Genomic DNA, 22,076 nt, shown 5'->3' on the forward strand with positions numbered 1-22,076 from the left:
AAGCGGACGGGCTACTTCGCGAAATTCTCGGCAAAACGACGAAAGTAGGAGCACAGTCTTCAAAAACTTCAGACGTCTTTGGCTGAGTGGGGTGTGGGGAAGTTGCGAATTGCTCGGACTTTGGCAGAATCTGGCTGTACGCCCGCAGCGTCAACAAGATGGCCGAGTACGTAGATTTAGCGTTGTCCAAAGCGATATTTTGACGAGTTAAGGTGGTAGGCCACCTCCAAAAGTCATATTTTTTCGCGATATAAATTTTCAGCGTCTGTTTTTCTTGCACACCCAAATATTCACATATATGTTGCAACAAAAATTATCCTCTTGGCGTCTTCAGTTTGGGAGTTACAGCAAGTTTTCTATACCCTAAGCTCCTATAGCAAAACCGAAACCACATTTCCAGCTGTGGTTTCGCTTTCGAAAAATCGCTTTCAAAAGCAAGTGTTGTTTCGTCTATAATATTGCTATTCAAAATACTTTATGCATTTTATTGTGACTATTATATAGGATGATGTCATTATATGCAACTCTATGTTTAAAAGTCTAAGTTAATCTCTAACAACAGCCACATGGGGGACGCACGATGCTCATCGTAATTTTTGTTGTTTGCCTTGGTCAGGTTACGTCAGACTTCGTTCTGCATTTGTTCCACGTGTCAATGCTACTAGGGCTGTATCGTTAGGACACCTGGACCATATTACGACCAGCATGGGGAAGTGCAGAACACAGAAGATGAGGAAGCGCAAGTTTGCTGGAAATCGCTACATGACGACGAAGCTGCCTACTGACACAGACGCTGGTATTTCGGCGACCGCGAAGAAGCTTAGGGACATAAACAAGGCGTACCAGGCTCCACCACAGAATTCTGCGCTCCAAGAGAACGGGATAATGGACATTGGTATTCTTTTTTCGGTGCTTTCATCGCTGGCATGTTCGGAATGCATGAACACAACACTGAAGCTCGAGGAACGCTCTCACCAAGGGATATGTTCGGCTTGTGTGGTCGTGTGTACCAAATGTGGGTTCAAGTGCCCATTTCATATGTCGAGAAAGGTGGGTCGTGCCAATGAGAACAATGTACGTCTGGTTTACGCGATACGCCAGTTAGGAAAAGGGCACGCTGGTGCGAAAACTTTTTCCAAAGTGATGAACATGCCTGCTCCTCCACGTCACTCCGCGTACGACAAATTGTCATCTCGGCTTTCTGTAGCGGCAGGAGAAGTGGCGTCGAAGTCGATGACTGATGCTGCTGTGGAAGTTCATCGTGTTGTGGGGAGTGCCGAGTGTGGTGTTTCAGGTGGTGGCACGTGGCATAAGCGTGGCCATTCATCTTTGAATGGTTGTGTGTCTGTGATTTCTGTTGACATGGGAAAGGTTAGTGATGTTGAGGCCATTTCTAGTTCGTGTAAGTCTTGTAAAAACAAAAGCAAGTTGAGGCAAGATAGTGCTTCGTACCAGGAATGAAAGGCAAACCACACTTTCTGTCAAGCAAACTATGATGGAAGTGCTGGCAGTATGGAGACGGTTGGTCTATACCGAATATTTGAAAGGTCGAAAGGCAAAAGAGATTTGAAGTACCTGCAGTACTACGGTGATAGTTATTCCAAGAGCTGTGCCGCTGTCAAAGACATGTATGGATAACACAGTGTGCAGAAACTAGAATGTAATGTACATGTCCAGAAGCGTGTTGGCTGCCGCCTCGGAAAACTGAAGAAGACAGTGCATAGACTTGACGGCAAGGGAAAGCTCATTGATGCCCTCATTGACCACCTGCAAAACTACTATGGCATCGACATAGGGGCTAATGTGGGGAACCTTTCTGCAATGAAAAAAGCTACCCTTGGCAGTCCTTTTTATTGCAGCTCTACCGACAAGCAGCCGAGCCATGACCTGTGTCCACTTGGACCGAAAAGCTGGTGCGGATACCGAAGGGTCGAAGCACTCGGCCAAGAGAAAAATATACAAAAATGAAGACTTCCAAATGATGTGCTCAATAAATTTAGAACTGTATACAGTGATCTGTGCTCTGATGAACTTCTAATGAAGCGCCTTCATGAAAAGGCTCAAAATTCTAATGAGTGTTTCAATGGTCTAATATGGCAGCGGGCATCCAAAGAGGTCTACGTAAGCTTGCCTATGCCCCGCCGCGGTGGTCTAGTGGCTAAGGTACTCGGCTGCTGACCCGCAGGTCGCGGGTTCGATTCCCGGCTGCGGTGGCTGCATTTCCGATGAAGGCGGAAATGTTGTAGGCCCGTGTACTCAGATTTGGGTGCACGTTAAAGAACCCAAGGTGGTCAAAATTTCCGGAGCCCTCCACTACGGCGTCTCTCATAATCAAATGGTGGTTTTGGGACGTTAAACCCCACAAATCAAGCTTGCCTACAGTAATGTTTGCCTTTCATGATAATGCGGCACACTTTAATAATGGCAGTGTAAGCACCCGATATATCGTGAGGCAAGCTGGCGTAGAACCAGGGTACCACACGACGAAAGCTTGCATCGCCAGGGATCACCTGCACATGCAGAATGCTAAACGCAAGTCAGCGGAGGGGACAAAACAGGCCAGGAAGAAAAGACGAGCAGCCACCCGGACAAAAGGAGACAATAATCCTTCCGCAGAATGGCGCAGCTATGAATCTGGTGCATTTTAGGTTTGCATGCGAAGATTGTGACCCTTTTTACAAGCTCGGAAATTTTGTTTACGTTTTTCTGAAAATAACAATTTGCTCCAATTGTTGCTACGCAAACTTTCATAACGTATTTCTCAGCGTATAGTTTGAACCGAAATTTGGCACAATGATTTACAACATATATATCTGTGCAGTGAACAAGAATAAAAGGAATTCATCGAATATTTTTCAGTTCACAGCTGAATTCTCCAAGAGGTTCAGTCTAAATTGGTTCTTTTTCTCCGTTTTTTGTTTTTTAGCATTACTTTCTTAAAATTCACTGCATAATCTTTATTCTAGTTCACTGCATAGCTCAAGTCATTTGTTACAGAAATATAAAAGTTTTACTCAATAAAGCCACCCATTACTCACTTATCACAGCTAGCGTGGCTAGCACTCTTAATGCAATTTTTGACAAAGATTACCTCCCAATAAATAAATATTCAATATTTTGCACTGTAAATCGCTGGGTAAATTAAATAAGACATGCTGGTTTCAAGGGAAAAGTTATTTCAACGCTGCGTGCCCTTAAAAGAACTTTTGTTTTTGAGTGGCCTTAAGTTGAAGGTTGGCACGTCGGAAAACATCACGCACTTTGGAGAGACGGGTAAGATGATTTTCGAAAGTAGTCGAAAAAACAACAGCATCGTTAAGATAGCAAAGGTAGATCGTCCACTTCATTCCTCGAAGGAGAGAGTCCATCATGCGCTCAAAATTGCGGGAGCATTACATAATTCAAAAGGCATAATCTTAAACTGATAATGTCAATCAGAAGTAACGAAGGTCGTCTTCTTTCTGTCTTTGTCGTCCACAGCGATCTGCCAGTAGCCTTAGCGAAAGTTCATTGAAGAGAAATATTTAGCACCATGTAATCAATCGAGTGCATCATATATGCGCGGTAGAGGATAGATACTTTCTTGGTAATATGGTTGAGAAGGCGGTTGTCAACACAGAATCTCCAGCTATTGTCCTTCTTGAAGGTCACCAGCGTGACCTATGAAATTGCTCCACTCCATACCCGTCAGCAACAGTTTTAGTCTCGACTGATATAGTGCACGTCTCGCGATTTAAACCATACTACTCCCGCCCCGAGGATTAATCGCACCGGGACGGTGCGTCTGCCGCCGCCGGGTAATGTCATGGTCTGAGTAGATACCTCAGAGCGATGACAACGAAGTGCTGAGGAGAACGTGCATGGACTGCAGTAGCGTTCTACACATTTGCATGCCAATATACTCATCGCGTATACTTTAATCCCCGTAACAATATTTTTCATACTACCTTATTCTTTCATACAAATTTTGGTTTACAAGAAGATGAAGGGGTGCGAAGGAAAGCACTCAGCTGTAGGAGGCTAGATAGACTAATAGATGCCTAGACATCAGCTCATTGTACCTGCAGCAAACTAACACATGCTCCGCATTTAAAATTATTTTGTATTGCCACATATTGGCAACGTATGATCTTAGGTGCATTTGCAGGTATCATGTAGTTCACTGCAAATATCATCATCGCTAGAATATAAAGGACACATCCCACAGGTAACAAGAAGGAATTCATCTACAGAGAGAGCAAGTATTTCGTAAACGTAAGGTGGTGTAAAGGAAGATTAACCACAAAGGTCTTGTACGACATCACTAGTATTTCACTGACTGTATTCACTAGTACTAGTATTCACTAATAGTCACTAGTATTTCACGACATCACTGACTGTATTTTCCTCGAACATAACCATTTATTATACATGGTGACTTGACGATCATTACAGCGCTCCCAATGCGTGCTCTTCGCCTCGTCTTGCTACTGATGACGAAAGTGCTCTGAAGTTGATTAGCTAAGAGAACTGCCAACGATATATGCCGTATCTAGACAGCTCGCCTTTTGTAAGCTTGAGAATATGTGTTGTATATTTCAATCATTTGGCGCCAAGCACAGAGGAATGCGAGGGTGTAGGTTCAACACCCGGTGACAGAACTTTTGGTTCTATTTTTTTTACAGTATGTTTACTCAGATTTTACATTGTCAAAAACGTGACCGAAATACGTCAGCATAGCCATGGTGGACACCGGTATAAAACACTTTCATGTTTCAAAATTATTAAGAGGGAAGATCAGGCCAATCGGACCTTCCTATGCCCGTGAGAGATATAAAAAGGGCCTTAACTGAACATTTTAGTCAGTGACAGTGAGTTTTGCTTACGTAATGCTACCATTTGTATTATTTCTGGCACTTATGGTGCGGTCCTCGTTATGCTTAGTCTTGGACAAAATTTTTGGACAAAGTTTTTGAAATGCTTCCTCTGTACTAATTTACATAGCTGCTACATTCGTTATGACAAACTAAGTTGTGACTAGGGCTTTATTCTATACAAGCTTAAAGAAAAGACCATTTAAGCTACGATGGTGGTGTGAAAAAAGGCAGAAGAATCAAAAAAGAAAGAGTGGCGATTAGCATAGCCTCTTCAAAACACACCACTAGAAACTTAAGGAAAGGGCAAGTTGACTGACCTGCACGAGCGTGTGTCCATATCGGTAGGAGGCGGCCGCGAATACATTGCCGATGCCGGCATTCAGCTCCGGGTCGTAGCTGTTGCTGTAGCCTCTGGGTGTCAACAAAAGGTCAAATTCTGTCATGATCTGGCGACCTAGAACGACAACGGGAAAGTGCGCTTTCACTTTGGTACAAGCATACCGGTGATACACTTTGCAGAGGAGTGAAGCTGTCATAAGTGTTTCACAGCTATAATCTGCTAGTGAAGTTTTCTCCATAAAATGTCATTCAACTAGCAGATATACAGAAAGGAAAAAAGGTCCTATCGTCGCAGGAAATCATGAGGGTCAAGTTTTTGTCTATCTCCCTGCAAAGCACTAGTGGTGATGCCAGCAATAGGTTCTGAACCTGCGAAACTCAAAAAGCGCGTTCGATGCTGTAATACAGAGCTATAGTGGCGGTTATCCACCCATTCTCATAATAGGGTATATATGTGAATTAAACATGAGAGCGTCAGTCAGCACCACTTGTTTCATTGCAGCGAGTGTCCGGTGTCACGTAGTAAGTGACCTCAAACAGGCAACAAAGAGTGTTGCACACTCACGGCAGTGGCAACAAGCAACGCTGACTAAAGCTTCCGCATTTAATGTACCCTATAAAGTGGTCAGAAAAAGAGCCACTACCTTACCTCAGTGGTGGACTATCAAGCGCGTTATTCGAAGGCTCCCTATCGGAAAAATTGCCATGGTGGATACTGGAAAACATGCTGGGCATGGTGGAAATAATAGTGGGCATGGTAGAAATAATAGTGGGCATGGTGGAAATTATGATGGCTATGGTGGGACGTAGTGGAAAATATGGTGGTTATGGAGGGACATACTGGGTGGTATGGTGTACAGATGATGGGTAAAGTGGAAACGATGGTGGAAAGCAGAGGCTAGATAGTGGGCGATAATGGGACACTCTGCCCACCGTTGCGATAATGCTGGGAAGCCCTAAGCATATGGTGGGTGGTGCTTATTATGGTGGGCTACATGGTGTACCAAGCTGAGAAACTCTTCCCACCATTGCGATAATGCTGGGAAGCACTAACCAGATGATGGGTGCTGCTTGTTATGGTGGGCCACATGGTGTACCAAGCTGAGAAGCTCTGCCCACCATCGCGATAATGCTGGGAAGCAGTAAGTAGATGATGGGTGGGCTTACAATGGCGGGCAATTTGTATAGTATACCAAGTTGGGATCTGTACACTACATGTCCTACCACCATGATTTCCACCAAAGGTTAGGCCTACCAATTGAGCCCGTACAATTGTGTTATCCGTGCTTCCGGGTTTCAGAATACACGATTTCGACGATTAGGTATGACAATACAGCGCAGCCATGGCATCAGTTAACCTAAATGAAGCATTTTTCATTGTGTATGGTGTCCGCTCAAGAAGCAACAAACATCACAACGCGAATAAAGCACTCCCGGAGAACGTAATTAAGTGTCTTCTCACCGACAGCCGCCGGTCGCACTCGCCGGCACTTCTCTAGCTGTTGTACGAGAACTCAGACGTGGCAATTCGTATGCTTGGTGAACCAGTATGATAGCGTAATTTTTCCGACACACTGCATTCGTTTTGGCCAAGCCGTTATGTAGTTGTTGCTTTAGCGAAAGAGCTACAGCATCGCGCTGGCGCGACCGCCCTCTACATTGCGCGGAAAGCATCCCAATGCTCAATCAAATAAATTAGGCGGGTGTATCTATGGAATGAGCCTAGAAGCGTCATAAAGCGTGAGCAGATGTCGCCCTTTAGAACGAGCGCGAAACGGATATTAAACTTGGCAGACCCCGCCGGTAAACTGTTGCTGCTCCCCAGTCCACTTGGTTTTTTTTCTTGAACTCGTAAATTGTAAGAAAAATAGCACTAGTGTCATTAACGTAGTGGCAATCGTTACAGGCCGCAGTTGCTTGTGTTTAATAAATGTGCAATTTTTAGTAGCAGGTGTAGATATTGTCTATGTTGCGTACACGACAAACATAACTTAAGTTGAACCGTAAGTTTGTATGCTAACTGAGTATTTAACACACAATCAACGTCATGTTGATGTGGCGCAGTGGTTAGCGTCTTCGATTGGAAATCCACAGGTTGCACGTTCGATCCTCTGTGGCGCCTTGTTTTTTTTTACGGGACGGGTGTTTGTTATATCGTTTTTATACAATTCTTTTTTATTTTTGTGGCAGCTCGTCACGGTGATGCTGACGTCATTTCGCGCTCAAGTGTTGCCAGCACTGCAGCACCCACCATACCCACCATGCGCCATGGTGGGCGTTTCCCACCATTCACCCACTACATTAATCCACTATAATGGTGGGTGGTGGTTTACACCATGCCCACCATTCGTTTTTTCCGATAGGGCTGCTGCAGGTTTGAATCCTGCGGGTGGAAAGTTATCTTTTGGTCCACTTTTGTTTCTCCACGTTAACATTAAAGTTACTTCTGTCAACTCCCATATACTTTGATATGTGAGTTTAGCGTCTCAAAACCACCATATGATTATGAGGGACGCCGCAGAGGAGAACTCCTGAATTTTCGACCACCTGGGGTTTTTTCACGTGAACACAAATGTGAGCACACGGGCCTACATAATTTTCGCCTCCATCGAAAATGCAGCCGCCACAGCCGGAATTTGATCCCACGACCAGCGATTCAGCAGCTGAGTACTTTAGCCACTAGACCACCCCGGCGGAGCTCCCCTATACTTCGCCTGGCCTTTTGTCTCTTAGTTCTCATTATTATTGCGTCTAATAAGAAACAAAGTCACAGCTTTGCCGCAAAGGCAAAGCAATGAACTCCATAGCAACAAATTGGAAGGTCCCACGCATAATGGCAAGCAGATCAAAACGTGCCCCACCTTTCTCACGCACAAGTGGGCTCGGCAGCTGTTGTGGGCTCGGCAGCTGTTCTGCGAGAGTGACCACTAATCCTCTGCCCTTCATCATGCAGGTTGGTCCTTCATACAGCCTATACGCAAAAAAGTCGAGCAATTACTTCTTACTTCAGCTGCCGAGCCCGCAGCGCCTGTTTGCTACTTGTTGTGAGTGTGGAGCTGTCGTGCGTTCCTTGCTGCTAGTCATGGTGATATCGAGTCGAACCCAGGACCCGATAATGCGGCTATTCTCGCCGAGTTGCGTAAGCTAACTGCCGGTCAAGCAACTGTCATTACGGAAATTAAAGACATTAGGGCACAACTTGTTACCACGAATAACACTATCGCCGAGCTCGCTAAGCGTGTGGCTTCTGTGGAAGCGAGTTGTGAACATATCGAGCACTTGCGGCAGCAGCTTGGAACCGTACAGACTGACAACACCGAAACAGTGTATCGTGTTTCTCTTTTAGAAAGCCATTTCGATGATGCGGAAAATCGGTCCCACCGTAACAACCTTATCTTTTATGGTATCCCCGATTCTTCATCTGAATCGCGTGCACACCCTGAAGAAGCGATCATTCAACTTTGCTCCGAACAACTGAATTTAACAGTCAACACAAAAGAAATAGAAAGAGCGAATCGCTTGGGTCGCCATACCTCTGGCCGTAATCGTCCAATAATTGTCAGATTTCCTGCCTTTAAGACGAAAGAGGCGATCCTTACTAACGCTCGCAAGTTGAAAGGTACTACATACGGCATTGGGGAGGACTTTTCCCAACGGGTACAAAACACACCTAAACACCTTGTCGCCTTGGCAAAAACAAGTCCGTGCCTTACTCACTTCGATATAAAACGCTACACATCGGCCCACGACGCTTCTTCTTTGATGAAGCTTCACGAAGCGTGCAAGAACAACTATAGCTATCTCGTCCCGCCCGTCAACCACGTAGCCACCTTACTCGCATGCCCCGTGCCACCGTTTCACTCTCGGTTATCTTCACTAACATTCGCAGCTTCCTTCCAAAACGTAAAGTAGTGTCAAATCTGGTGTCATCTTCCGATAGTAATGTAGTTGTACTAACCGAAACATGGCTTTCTAGTGAAATTGCTGATGCTGAAATTTTGAACAACTTTCCCAACTTTGATATTTTTCGAAAAGACAGGTACGCTGGCAGAGGGGGTGGGGTATTAATCGCCGTTCATACTGAACTATCCTGTTGCCCTGTCAATATATCAAGTGACCTTGAAATTTTGTGGCTGATCTGCCGTACTGATTTTCCTCTATTATTCTTGGCGTGTGCTACAGGCCCCCTAGTCATCATTCCGATTTTCCCAGCAAACTTAATAATATTTTGAGTGGTTTAGCCAAGCGGCACCCTAATGCATGCGTCTTACTTTTCGGTGACTTTAATTACTCCAGTATTGATTGGTCTTCTCTGCAATTAGCTACAAGTAACTCGGAGGCTGCTGAATTTCTGGACTTCTGCCTTAACCATAATCTGACCCAACTAATAAAAGAGCCAACTCGTGTCACGGTAGATTGCGCCAACACGCTTGACCTTATTCTGACATCGCATCCCAAATTCATGTCATCAATTAGTTACCTTAAAGAAATAAGCGACTATAAAGTAATTCATGCCACATTTTCCCTCAAACCACTTTTTCACCACTCCCCAGCAAAAAAAATTCGCCTCTACAATAAAGGTAACTACTCGGCCATAAACAACGAACTGCATGAATTTTATCGGTCCTACGAGTCGACATTTCACAATCGCTCCAAGCAGCAGAACTGGTCAAATTTTCAGGGCAAGATGAATGTTTTAGAGGACTAATATATTCCAGTCATCACTATTCCTTCTAATCGTCATGAGCCGTGGCACACCAAAAACCTTAAAACACTTGAGAACAAAAAAAGCGGCTCTTTCGTAAGGCGAAGTTTAAACCAAATGCCGACTCGTAGGACAGATATTATCAAGCTGAACGCGCATATCTCGCAGAAGTTCGTCAAAGTAAACATTACTTTTTTCACTCGGACCTTCCCCGCATGATAACCGATAACCCCCGTAAATTCTGGCAGATCATTAACCCTCAGCCCAACCGCTCTATCCGTATTTATACGGATCATGGTGATGTCCTTTCAGATTCTGAGTGCGCTAATACATTCAACGCCGCTTTTTCATCCGTTTTCACCGCCAAACCAGACGCCCCCCACCTGAGTGCCCTACCCCTATTATGTCAATAATGCCGCTTATAAATTTCTCGACCGAAGGCATCACATCACTGATTGAAAAACTAAAGGTTTCTTCTTCCGCAGGTGTTGATGACGTCAATTCTAAACTTCTAAATAACACTAAACATATTTCTGCCGCAGTCTGAACCTTGTTGTTCTCGCAGTCTCTATCATCAGGTACTCTACCGAACGAATGGAAAGTGGGAAAGGTCGTTCCCGTCTACAAATCAGGTAACAGCGTTTCACCATTAAACTACCGGCCCATCTCCATAACCAGCATACCATGTAAAATCATGGAACATATCATCTACACTAACATCATGAACTTCCTCGATTCCAACAACTTTATCCATTCATCACAGCATGGTTTTCGCAAAGGTCTGTCCTGTGAAACACAGCTCGATCTTTTTATTCATGCTCTGCATTCCAACATGACCTCTAATATACAGGTAGACGCAATATTCCTTGACTACGCTAAAGCCTTCGACAAGGTACCACATCAACGCTTGCTGTTAAAACTTTCCCACTTTGGTTTGCATTGATATGTCATGCGAAGGGTTAAAGAATTTCTTACTAATCGGTCTCAGTGTGTGGGTATCAATAACATAGCCTCTAACCTCGTCCCTATATCTTCCGGCGTCCCCCAGGGTTCCGTGCTGGGTCCCCTATTGTTCCTGATATATATCAATGATCTGCCTTTGGAAGTTACTTGCTCTATTCGTATGTTCGCAGACGACTGCGTTATTTATCAGTCAATAAAAATACCTCCGACCAGGCTGTGCTGCCGAGCAGTTTATCTAAAATCCTGAATTGGTGCGATCGCTGGCAGATGGTCCTGAATCCCAGTAAATGTGAATTAATGTCCGTCACCCGCTCGCGAAGCCCTCTCCTCTATCCATACAAAATTGTTAGCACTCCTATTGAATCTGTTAGTACCTTCAAATATCTTTGTGTTACTATCTCCAAAGATCTCAATTGGTTTCCGCATGTGTCCAACGTCATCTCATTCAGTAACAAAACCCTAGGCTTTCTCAGACGTCATATACGCAGCTCTCCTCCTCACGTTAAACTCATCGCATACAAATCTTTTTTTTGACCAAAACTTGAGTACGCGTCCGCAATCTGGAATCCTCATCAATATTATCTCATAGACGCATTAGAAATGGTGCAGAACAGCGCCATCAGGTTCATTCACTCATCATATTCGTATAAGGTTAGTGTATTCTCATTAAAGGCGGAAACTGGCCTGCCCACCTTTTTTTGTCGCCGTCGCACTGCCAGCCTATCCCTGTTTCACAAAATGTATTACAGTTCACTCAATCAGCCACCTTACATCTCACCGCCTGCTCGCATATCCCTTCGTACAGGCCATTGCTTAAGTGTTGCTCGTCCTCCAACCCGTACTCTCACCTACTCGCCTTCTTTTTTTCCCACGCATTATTGTAGACTGGAACGACCTTCCCTACGCCGTCGTTGCCACCCCCAACCCAGATGCTTTCATTGATGCTGTAAAAGGGCACCTCTCATCCTGAATGGTCATGTATCATCTACCCTTACTGACACCCACCCCTTATGTAATGCCCCCACTCGGGGTCTTTAAGGAAATAAAGTGAAAGTGAAACGACGCACAAAGTAAGACGGTAAGTTGGGCCAGTTGGTTAGAATCCATCGTGAACTTACTTACAGCGCAACACAAGAAAAAATACCGGACAGGGAAGGAGCAAAAGAGAAAGACAAGACGGCGCTGACTCACAACTCTTGTTTATTGAAAAAAAAAACGCGGTGAAAACTATATTTTGTCACGGGGTCGTGACGTGGCCGAAGACAGGAGACTTTTTGTTGGGATTTAACTGTTTATTTGAGCTAACCTGTGCCCGGTAAACAGAAAGTCCATTTACAGCAGCAGTCTCGCGCAGAAAGCAGTCTCAGACTGATAGCGGCGAACGGAGCGTCGGCCTTCGATCAACAACTGACAGGCGGCGAAGCGCGTCGGCATATATACTCCCGCCGTCGAATGTTCTAGCGCTATCGCTGGCGGCGGCGTACGTTCCAGAACAATCTGTACCATTCGCACATTAGGCGTGATCTTATCGAAATGATCTACTACTGTCCGGAACCCTCTCGAAAACTGCAGGCGCGGTTTGCGCTGAGAATCGTGTGGTGTTTTGGGACGATAAGAAAAACTTGGGAAATAGAACGTGGCAATATATATAGGTACTGGCAGCCTACATCACAACATGCGCAGGATACGAAGTGATGCCGCATGGGCTGAAAAACGTAGGCTCAAAATATGGTGTCGACGTTCTTTGTTCCGCCAAACATAAGGTAGGTCGCATTTTTCCGATGGTTGATAATGCGCTGGGGAATAAACAAGCCAAAGGGAGATGCGCTGTGAATCATAGGAGCAAGTACATCGCATGCGTAAAAAAAGCTGTGTATTTAACTTCATTATCGTGTGGTAGGGATTACGTGGGACAAACGAAACGATGTGTTAATGTTCTTCTAAGTGAGCATGAGTTATCTCTTCAAGAGATCGCGCGACTTCATCTACCGGAACATTGCAGGTCATGCGGTTGTCGTCCCAGTTTTGAGAGAACCACCATCATCTTCAAGCATCCTAACCAGCTAACAAGAGAAATCGCTGAGGCATATCATATAAAGTTTAGGGGTAGCAAGTGCGTTAGTCAACCATCCGTCACACTGCATGAAAAAGAATTAGGTTATTTAGGCCACTCTTGTTTATTGCCATGAGTGTGACAACGCTACCTCAGTGCACCTCATATTCTGCGCATGTTATGATGTAGGCTGCCAGTATCTATATATATACTTTTCACCACGTTTTTTTAACAATAAACAACAGTTGTGAGTCAGCGCCGTCTTTTCTTTCTTTTTTGCTCCTTCCCTGTCCTGTATTTTTTCTGGTGTTGCGCTGTAAGTTCACGATTGATGCACAAAACTTATTCACAGGCACAGATGAACGCGAATGAGCGTCTAAGTGGTTACTTCGCTGTGTTTGAAAAGCGCGCCCTTTTCGCAAACGGAGACTGTGCAACGATTGCAGCGAGCTTCGTGCGCCTGGTAACAAGAGAATCGTTCAAATAAATGCCAGCCCAAAGCCAGCGACGACGTACGATCCTCCCCTCCACGAGATAAGGGCGCGTGCGTGAGCGTTTTTTTCGCGGCGCAAAGTATGCATGGAAGATGAGAGCACGCGCCGCCGCGTGATGACGACGTGGCGACGCCCGCTCATTGCCGCCTTCTTGCTTGTAATGCTGAAAACACAATATTTTCGCCCAACATGCTCGTCAGCAGCTGTAAGTGGTAGACATAGATAGCTTTCCGCTTGAGCGTTCAAGGAAGAACTCCTCCGTGGCTCAGTGATTAACGCCTCGCACTCACGATTCTGAGGTCCCAAGTTCTATTCCGCGTGCCGGAGTTCTTTGTGGAGCATTTTTCTTTCTTCTGTTTGCATATACATATACGACGAATGACGGCGACGTTGATGCCCGCGGTAAAATCTAGCTGAGAATGGCCATATATATGTTATTGCAACAAAAACGAGCCCTGAAATATACACTTTCTTTTATTTTTAAATAGGTTTGTGTTAAAAACAATTGTGTGCTAATAATTTCTTTTTATTCACCCTTTTCACACCTTGGGCTCGTACAGAGCAGCGCATGCCGCCTATAATTATGCCGACAATGTTACTCACCGTCACAGAACTGATGCACTCACTTCAAATCTCGGGGCCATGTGTGTTTTGAGGCTAAACCTCCGTTAAATGTATGAAACATATCTAGATTAAAAAAATGCTAGAAGTTTGCGCTAAGTTGTGCAAAGATAAGGACAGTGAAGCTAGTTGACCCTGAGCCTGTGGAGCTACAGGCACCACTAAAATTGAATCCAGTGCTGTTGGCCAAAGAAGCGGCAGCCAAGGGAGGGAGGGTGGATCTGGACAAAGCTTGCCACTCTGAATATAGAAATGACTGTCTCTGAGCGATGGTGTTAAAGCTGTAGCGTTGGCGATAGGCCTCTTAACCTCGACCAGGGGACGCTGTGCAGCATGCGTTTCACCACCTTTCTAGCAAAAACCGGTCACTCAATGTGTGAAGCCGCTCCCGCCTTCTGCCTGTGCTCTCTCGGCCCGTTCACGAGCTGTGCACGCGCTGTTGTCTGGTCGTCCTGCACGCTTAGCGTCACCTGGCTTCCGATGGTTGGACAAGATTGAAAAAACGTTTTCACGATGTTTCCTACTTCGGCGGCGATGCATAACGGGCGCGGAATCCATCGGATCGGTGACGGCGTGGTGGGAGGGAGGAGAGGGGGAGTTGGAGCAAGATTGAAAAGGTAATGGAGATGGAGTGCCTTGAATTCTGAACAAAATGTTTTCCTCATTGCGCGAAGTAGTTAAAATGATAGAAGTCTAATTTATTGTTATTTATTTACAGTACTGCTGCCAAATTTTTCAGACTTAGCAGGCATACATACAGATGTTTGCACATTGAAAAAATAAAATTCAATAAAATAAATGTACACACCATTCTTCTATCACATTTTTCAGCCCCAAGTCATTGTAGATAACTCATCAAGCTCATTTACAAACACGTGTTCTGCGGAAAAGCAAAAAAAACCAAAACAATCAAAACAGCTCTGAAATGATCTAACGGCTGCAAGATTTAGAGCAAAGAAACACCGTGTACGTTGTGAAAAATATGTAACCAAGACTATGGGTACAAAAACACTTAAACCAGTGTAAACTATTTTTGTTTAGGCAGAAAAATGACACAATTGCAAGTGCGCCGATTCTCGAGAGGGGGGCAGCGATAAATCATTCGCATGCGAAGTAGGCGAGAAACGATGGTCAGAACGAGCAGTATTCATAAGCACTATTCTTTTTTAAATAGAATACTCTTACACAGTTAAGTCACGTTTGAGGTGGGCGACTGAACAAACAACGCGTATTCGAGTCTGACCAAAGTCTCATGCACTCTTAAGTCAGCATTTTCTTCACAAGTTACTCGACATGCGCCAAAGAAACCAAAGTTTTCGAAGAGCTCGTTGCAGATTGTTTCGACGTACGTGTGCCATTTGAAGTTTGCTGCAAGTACTACAAAGTTTGTACCTGAACTACAAACACCTACTCGACTAACACCATCGTATGTAAAATGAAGAGGCTGCTTTTTATTTGAAAAGGTTGTGAATAAAGTCTTTCTGATGTTTGCAGTGTTTACCTCCCGTTACAAGACGACGCAAGAAAAACCCTAATCAGCGAATTCTGTCATTGAGTATCAGAGATGGTTCTACGGATAACGCAACCATCAGTATACATTCTAAGTTTAATTTGATTATCACCGTTAATTTTTGCTCCGTCGTTTATGGAACAACAAACAAAAGCGGTCCAAGTGCGGAAACTCGAGTCCCCTTCTTGATGTGATATGTCCGTCAGATTATCCCATCGCGGTGGTCTAGTGGCTAAGGTACTCGGCTGCTGACTCGCAGGTCGCGGGATCGAATCCCGGCTGCGACGGCTGCATTTCCGATGGAGGCGGAAATGTTGTAGGCCCGTGTGCTCAGATTTGGGTGCACGTTAAAGAACCCCAGGCGATCGAAATTTCCGGAGCCCTCCACTACGACGTCTCTCATAATCATATGGTGGTTTTGGGACGTTAAACCCAACATATCAATTAATCAATGTACGTCAGATTACTTCGCATAGTTGAAAGTACCTAATTTTTAGAGCGACAGCAAATAATATTCTACCCAGACAACCAGCTTGTTGGCACGGAAAAATTTGCTAAAAAGCTAATAGTTTAGCCGGGCAAATCAACCCAACGACATTCGCACATTCAATAAATATCGCATCGACCTGTTTAGTTCGTTAACTTAACAATTGAAAAATGGTTCATGCTATATTTAAGAGAAGAAGGAATATTTTGCGTCAATGGACGTTTTTCAAGCAATCTCACAACGCCCCGCGGGTGCGCGGAGCACTATGGGGAAAGTTGGTACGCTGAGAGAACCGGCTTTTCCTTCGGCCGCTGCTCGTTGGGGCTGTGCGAGCACATGACGAAAAGAACATGCCGCCGCTAGTTGAATAGGGTCCGAACGGTACTGCATCGCAGAAGATGAGCAATGAGCAGCATGCGAGTCTTTGCGTGCCGATACTTCTGGTCATAAAAGCCTATCATGAAGAATGTGAGCTGGAACACTAAATACTATATCAATAGTTATTCAATGATAAAGCGCTATGGCTTTTGGTACCCTCGCGGTTTGATTGGGTCGTTAACACAAGACTACAAAAAATTATATATATATATATATATATATATATATATATATATATGTATATATATATATATATATATATATATATATATATATATATATAATCAAGGTGGGAAGTCAAGTTCTCTCCAGTGCACGGCCATTTAAACATCGGAGCTTGCGGTTCGAGAGCTGGGACGCGCATATGCACGGCTGCCGCCGCTACCGCTGCCACGAACGCTGCTGAGCAGATAGCTGGTAGCAAGGAAGCACCGGTCGACGCGCCTGAAACGCCGCATTTTTCTAACGAGATGGAAGTCACCCTGGATGGTGAAGAGGTCTCCAGTGATTATCTCGAAGAAAACGCAAGGTGGCGGACAGTAGGGTCACAAAAGTCAAATCGCGGGCAAGCGTTGGCTTCCCGCGTGGAGACTGCAGATGGCAACTACAACAAGAAACAAGGCGAGCAGTGTCTACGACAACTCATCAAAGCAAGTCGCATGCCACGTTAACCTCAAGATGACTACAAGATATCTATACGTCCAAGAGGGGGCCTCTGCATCGCTGCTCACTGAGCTGTCCGCATAGTGACCAGCGTCTATCAAGCAGCAGCAATCCCGAAAGAAGCTCAAGATGAGGACATGGTCGGCCCTAATCTACAACAAAATATCATCGTCGTGAGTACACCCATCGAAGCACGTGCTGATAAATATCAACGTACAACCCACATAACGGTCGGCAAGGACAAGCACGAGACCAGTGCCTACGAGGCGGCGCCGGACTATACTTCCAAAGGCGCAATAGGCCGCATTTCCCTGGAAGATAGCCCCCGCGACATCACCGCCAGCGTTGTCACACCCAAAAATCCCACGGCATTGGCTGCTAAAAGGCTGAGTAACACAAAGGCAGTAATCGTGCTTTTCGAGGGATTCAGGGTACCGACGTACGTTCACTATGGTGGAGCTCTACTGCGATGCACCCTATACCAGAAACAAGTCGCTACACTTTATCACTGCGGCAGACTGGGACACCGCGCGGATGTGTGTCCGAATCCCCAAGATCGTATATGTCGAGGATGCGGGGCGCCGAGCCCCCCCCCCCCCCCCCCGTTAGACCACCAGTGTACACCCACATGCCAACTCTGCGGAAGCGACCACCAGACGGCCGACAGGATCTGCAGGGCACGCTACAAGACCTTTTACATCGTGACACGTAGCCGCTGGGAGCGCCAACAAGTTTCGCCGAAGCCTAGAGCCAGTAGCTACGATGCAAATAAGCAGGACACTCTTCTTCCTCCACCACAACGAGGCCGGGACCGGCCCGAATCCCGCACCCAGCAAGGTCTGGATCCAGGTCACGGAGCCGAACACCAGTACCACACAAATTAAGGTGGGCAGACGTGGTCGCGCGAATGCAGCATAGGTATGAGGAGGCCGCACCTCAAAACTCATTGAAAAAGTTAGAGTCAGAGATAGTTCCACTCAAACAAATGCTTAGTCAATGCAATAAGAAAATGAACGCTTTTAGCCAGGAAAACCGCATGCTTAAAGAGGAGCTTCGTAAATTTAAGAACTCAGAACAACACCCAGTAAATACCCCCCTCCCCCCACAATTTATGCCTGAAACACCTCTGGCACAAATGGAGGAGGAGGCAACCCCTCCTCCCTCTGAACGCAAAGCGGAAACTTCGAATAGTCAGGACGGACTTACACGCACTACTATCAGGAATCCCACTCTTGGTGACCTAATGAAAACAGTTAAACAATTGAGTGCATGGATGACCAACACGTCTCGCCTCATACCTACACTCATCGATCGTGGAGATACGCTTACTGAATTAATACAACTGCAAAATGAGCACTTTAATCAAATAATGATAGCAGTGGAGTCGTGGACCTCCCCGCAGTCATCGAACGGAATTGTGCCCGTAACTCAATCATGGCAACCCATTTCGCCAACCACCGGTTTGATTCATCCGGCAAAATTTGTACCCCCCCCCCTCCTCACTACGGCTAAGCAACCTACGTACAACATTTGGCAGTGAAATTGTCGACGCTACGCGAATGAAAAAGCTGTTTGAACCCGATATATCCGTGATAAGAACAAGCCAGATATTATTATTCTACAGGAGTCGCATGGTTTGGCCAAATTAGCAGGGTACCGCACAATTGGCTGTGCGACTGGAGATAGTACCACCCTTACAGCCCTAGTCCGCAGAGACCATACTGTTATACAACACGGTACCAAAATTAGGCACATCGATAACATTCTAATTTACCCCATACCACACCGCAAAACACATGTTAGCCTCTTCGTACTTAACATATACAGTAACCCTAAACACAAAAACACAGGTTTGACACCCTCTTTAAGAGCACTCTCAACATTGCTGGTTGCAATTCTATTATAATAGGAGGCGTTTTTAATGCTCCATATACAGCTTGGGGATATTCTTATGCTCACTCAAAAAGTAGCGATCTCTGGATCAACACCCAAAACGAAGGTTTAACTCTCATCACGGATCCAAGCGCACCTATCCGTGCCGGCACCAGTTCTAGCAAGGACACTACACCAGATCTCACATTCGTCAAATATGCACCCACAACAACATGGCGTAACACACTAGAGGCTTTAGGTAGCGACCACTACATCATCGATATCCACATCAAAGGGGGCCCTCCCAAAGCAGCAGGAAAACAACATAAGCTAGTCGACTGGGCAAAGTTCCGCAAGTCACGAGAAAATAATGCCTCACCCATCGATGATATTGAACATTGAACCAACACTTTAAGACAGGACATTGATCACGCTACACAAACTTCCCCCAGAGGCGCTCCTTGAGGAGATTGAAAGCCGACTTCTACATATGTGGAAAGCGAGACAATTACTCCAAAGAGGTGGAAAACCCAGAAAAATAAACAGGAACCTTCGGAAACGTATAGCGCTCCTCAACAGAGAGATCGAAACATTTGCTAAAGAATTAAGCCAGCAACAGTGGCATGACATTTGCAACTCCATGGACAAGCAAATAGGTTTCGGAAAAACATGGCACCTTCTCCGTCATCTATTGGACCCTGAGAACAAAAAAGCAGCCCAACGTCAACATATCAATAAGCTAATCCATGATTACACAGGTACAGAGGAGGAACTCCTGCGAGAGATAGCACTCACACATATCTCCCAAGCACCTCCTCAACTATACCCAGATTATGACGGTCAGACAAATGCAAGTCTTGACGAAGAATTTTCGGAAGCAGATATTCGCGCTGTACTACACCCCTTAATACAAAATCCGCTCCTGGTTTTGATTCGATTACGAACAAGACATTACGTAGCCTAGACGATGAATCTATTAGTCACCTTACGGACTGCATTAACGCATGCTGGACCACAGGGCGTTTACCCACACAATGGAAGGTTGCCAAAATTATTCTTATTCCCAAACCAGGGAAGCCACTGAACATTACCAAACTTAGACCCATCTCTCTTACTTCCTGCGTAGGGAAACTCGTGGAGCACGCCTTCTTAGATCGACTAACAGATTAGCTTGAAGACAATCACGCTCTTCCGTGCACTACGCTGGGCTTTCGAAGGCACCTTTCATGTCAGGACACTATGCTTCAATTGAAGCACCAAATCATAGACACCACTAGCCGCTCAACCAAAGCAATACTAGGTTTAGATCTTAAGAAAGCAATCGATAACGTTACACACAGTTCAATACTCCAACAGGTTAACGCCTTAAATCTCGGAATTTGAACCTATAACTATATTCGCGACTTCCTAACAAACTAACAAGCTGTAGTCAAAGTGGGCGCACTCACATCATCTGAGATACCCATAGGAAGTGCAGGAACTCCACAGGGCTCCGTGATATCTCCCATGTTATTCAACTTAGCTCTCCTCGGTTTGGCTTCAAAACTGTCCATGATTCCCGGGCTTCATCACAGCATATATGCTGATGATATTACCCTCTGGATATGTGATGGCAGCAATGGCTCTATATAAGAACGACTACAAGAAGCGGTAAACGTAGTGGAACAATACCTACGCGGAACAGGGCTTTCTTGTTCAGCGGAGAAGTCCAAACTCCTCTTATACCGCCCCAAACTCAGACGCAGACCACCCAAACAGTATAGTCCAACAAGCTCATACACAGACATTACCCTGAAGACAGCTGATGGACGCGTCATACCGACAGTCGATAAAATACGGGTTTTAGGACTTTTGGTTAAAAGCAAAGGCACAAATGGTGAGACAATCCGCAAATTAGAAGCCAAAGTTGCGAAAACGATGCGACTCATTAAAAGAATAAGTAATAAACATCAGGGCAAAAAGGAAGGTAGTATTCTCCGGCTTATCCACTTCTTCGTGCTCAGGCACTTTACTTATGTCGCTGCCTACCATCAATGGTTCGCGGCGGAAAGAGCTAAACTCAACGCGCTCATCAGACGAGTTTACAAACAGGCGCTAGGGCTTCGGCACAGTACCTGCAGGGAACTCCTTCTTAAACTAGGCCTTCATAACCCGGTTGAAGAAATAATTGAAGCGCAACAGATTTCGCAGTATGAGCGCTTGAGGAATACGAAAGCAGGTCGCCAAATTTTCGACAGTCTCGGCATTTCATACCACACACAGCATAGTATGAAATGCAACATACCACGGTAAATCCACACTAAACTCATGATAACACCATTGCCAAAGAACATGCACCCTGATCACAACAAATGGAGAAGAATCAGTAAAGCCGAAGTTATGCTCCAAACTTATGGAAGCAATAAGAAGGTGGTCTTCGTCGATGCAGCGTGCTATCAAAACTATCGCCGTTTTCTTTCGGCGGTTGTAGAATATACGCAAAAATGTACAATCAGCGCTTCAATCAATACAAATCATGTGGATACAGCAGAAGAGGTCACTATCGCGCTCGCCATAGCTCATACCGATGACCAGTATGCTTTGAAGTAACTTTGAAAGGATTCACAAACAGCAGTCCAAAATTTTGCAAATGGTAGGATTTCTCCAGTGGCGTGAAAGTCCTTACAAAAGCCAAAGCCCGCTCTGGCGACCAAATTTCATGCATTCTCTGGTTTCCCGCCCACACACCCGTCGACCACACGGAGGTCAATCTTAACGAGGTAGCGCATGACGTGGCTCGAGGTCTCACGTTACGGGCAATGTCAGTAGTTGACACCACTCGTACGGACTCTCTTGTGGAAGAGTGGGAGTGGAGGGATAGACTTCCCAAATTAACCGACATTCTCCAACAATATAAACTTCAACGACGGGAATACTCCCCGCTTCACCCCAAGCTCAACCGCGCCCAGTCCGTTGAATGGCGACAATTACAAACAGGCACCTACACAAATTCCATAATTATGAATCACATTTACCCCGACTTGTATATGACCAGTTCGTGCAAGTATTGTAGTAATAGGGCCACATTAGCGCATATTCTCTGGGAGTCTCCCGCACTTATTGGCAAAACGAGAGACGCGGCCTCCAATGAGGACC

The 22,076-nt window shown here is 45.4% G+C and overlaps 1 protein-coding gene across 3 annotated transcripts in view; it reads right to left on the reverse strand.

Annotated features, from left to right (window-relative positions):
• Positions 1-22,076, reverse strand: part of LOC119160735 (chorion peroxidase) — a 1,158,638-nt gene that overhangs the window by 360,877 nt on the left and 775,685 nt on the right. For all 3 annotated transcript variants that reach the window (XM_075881050.1, XM_037412942.2, XM_037412943.2), the window contains one exon: positions 5,174-5,310. In XM_075881050.1, coding sequence (XP_075737165.1) covers positions 5,174-5,310 — 137 coding nt within the window. The remainder of the gene's footprint in view (positions 1-5,173; positions 5,311-22,076) is intronic.

Source organism: Rhipicephalus microplus, chromosome X, assembly GCF_043290135.1.
Source record: "Rhipicephalus microplus isolate Deutch F79 chromosome X, USDA_Rmic, whole genome shotgun sequence".
NCBI lineage: Eukaryota > Metazoa > Arthropoda > Arachnida > Ixodida > Ixodidae > Rhipicephalus > Rhipicephalus microplus.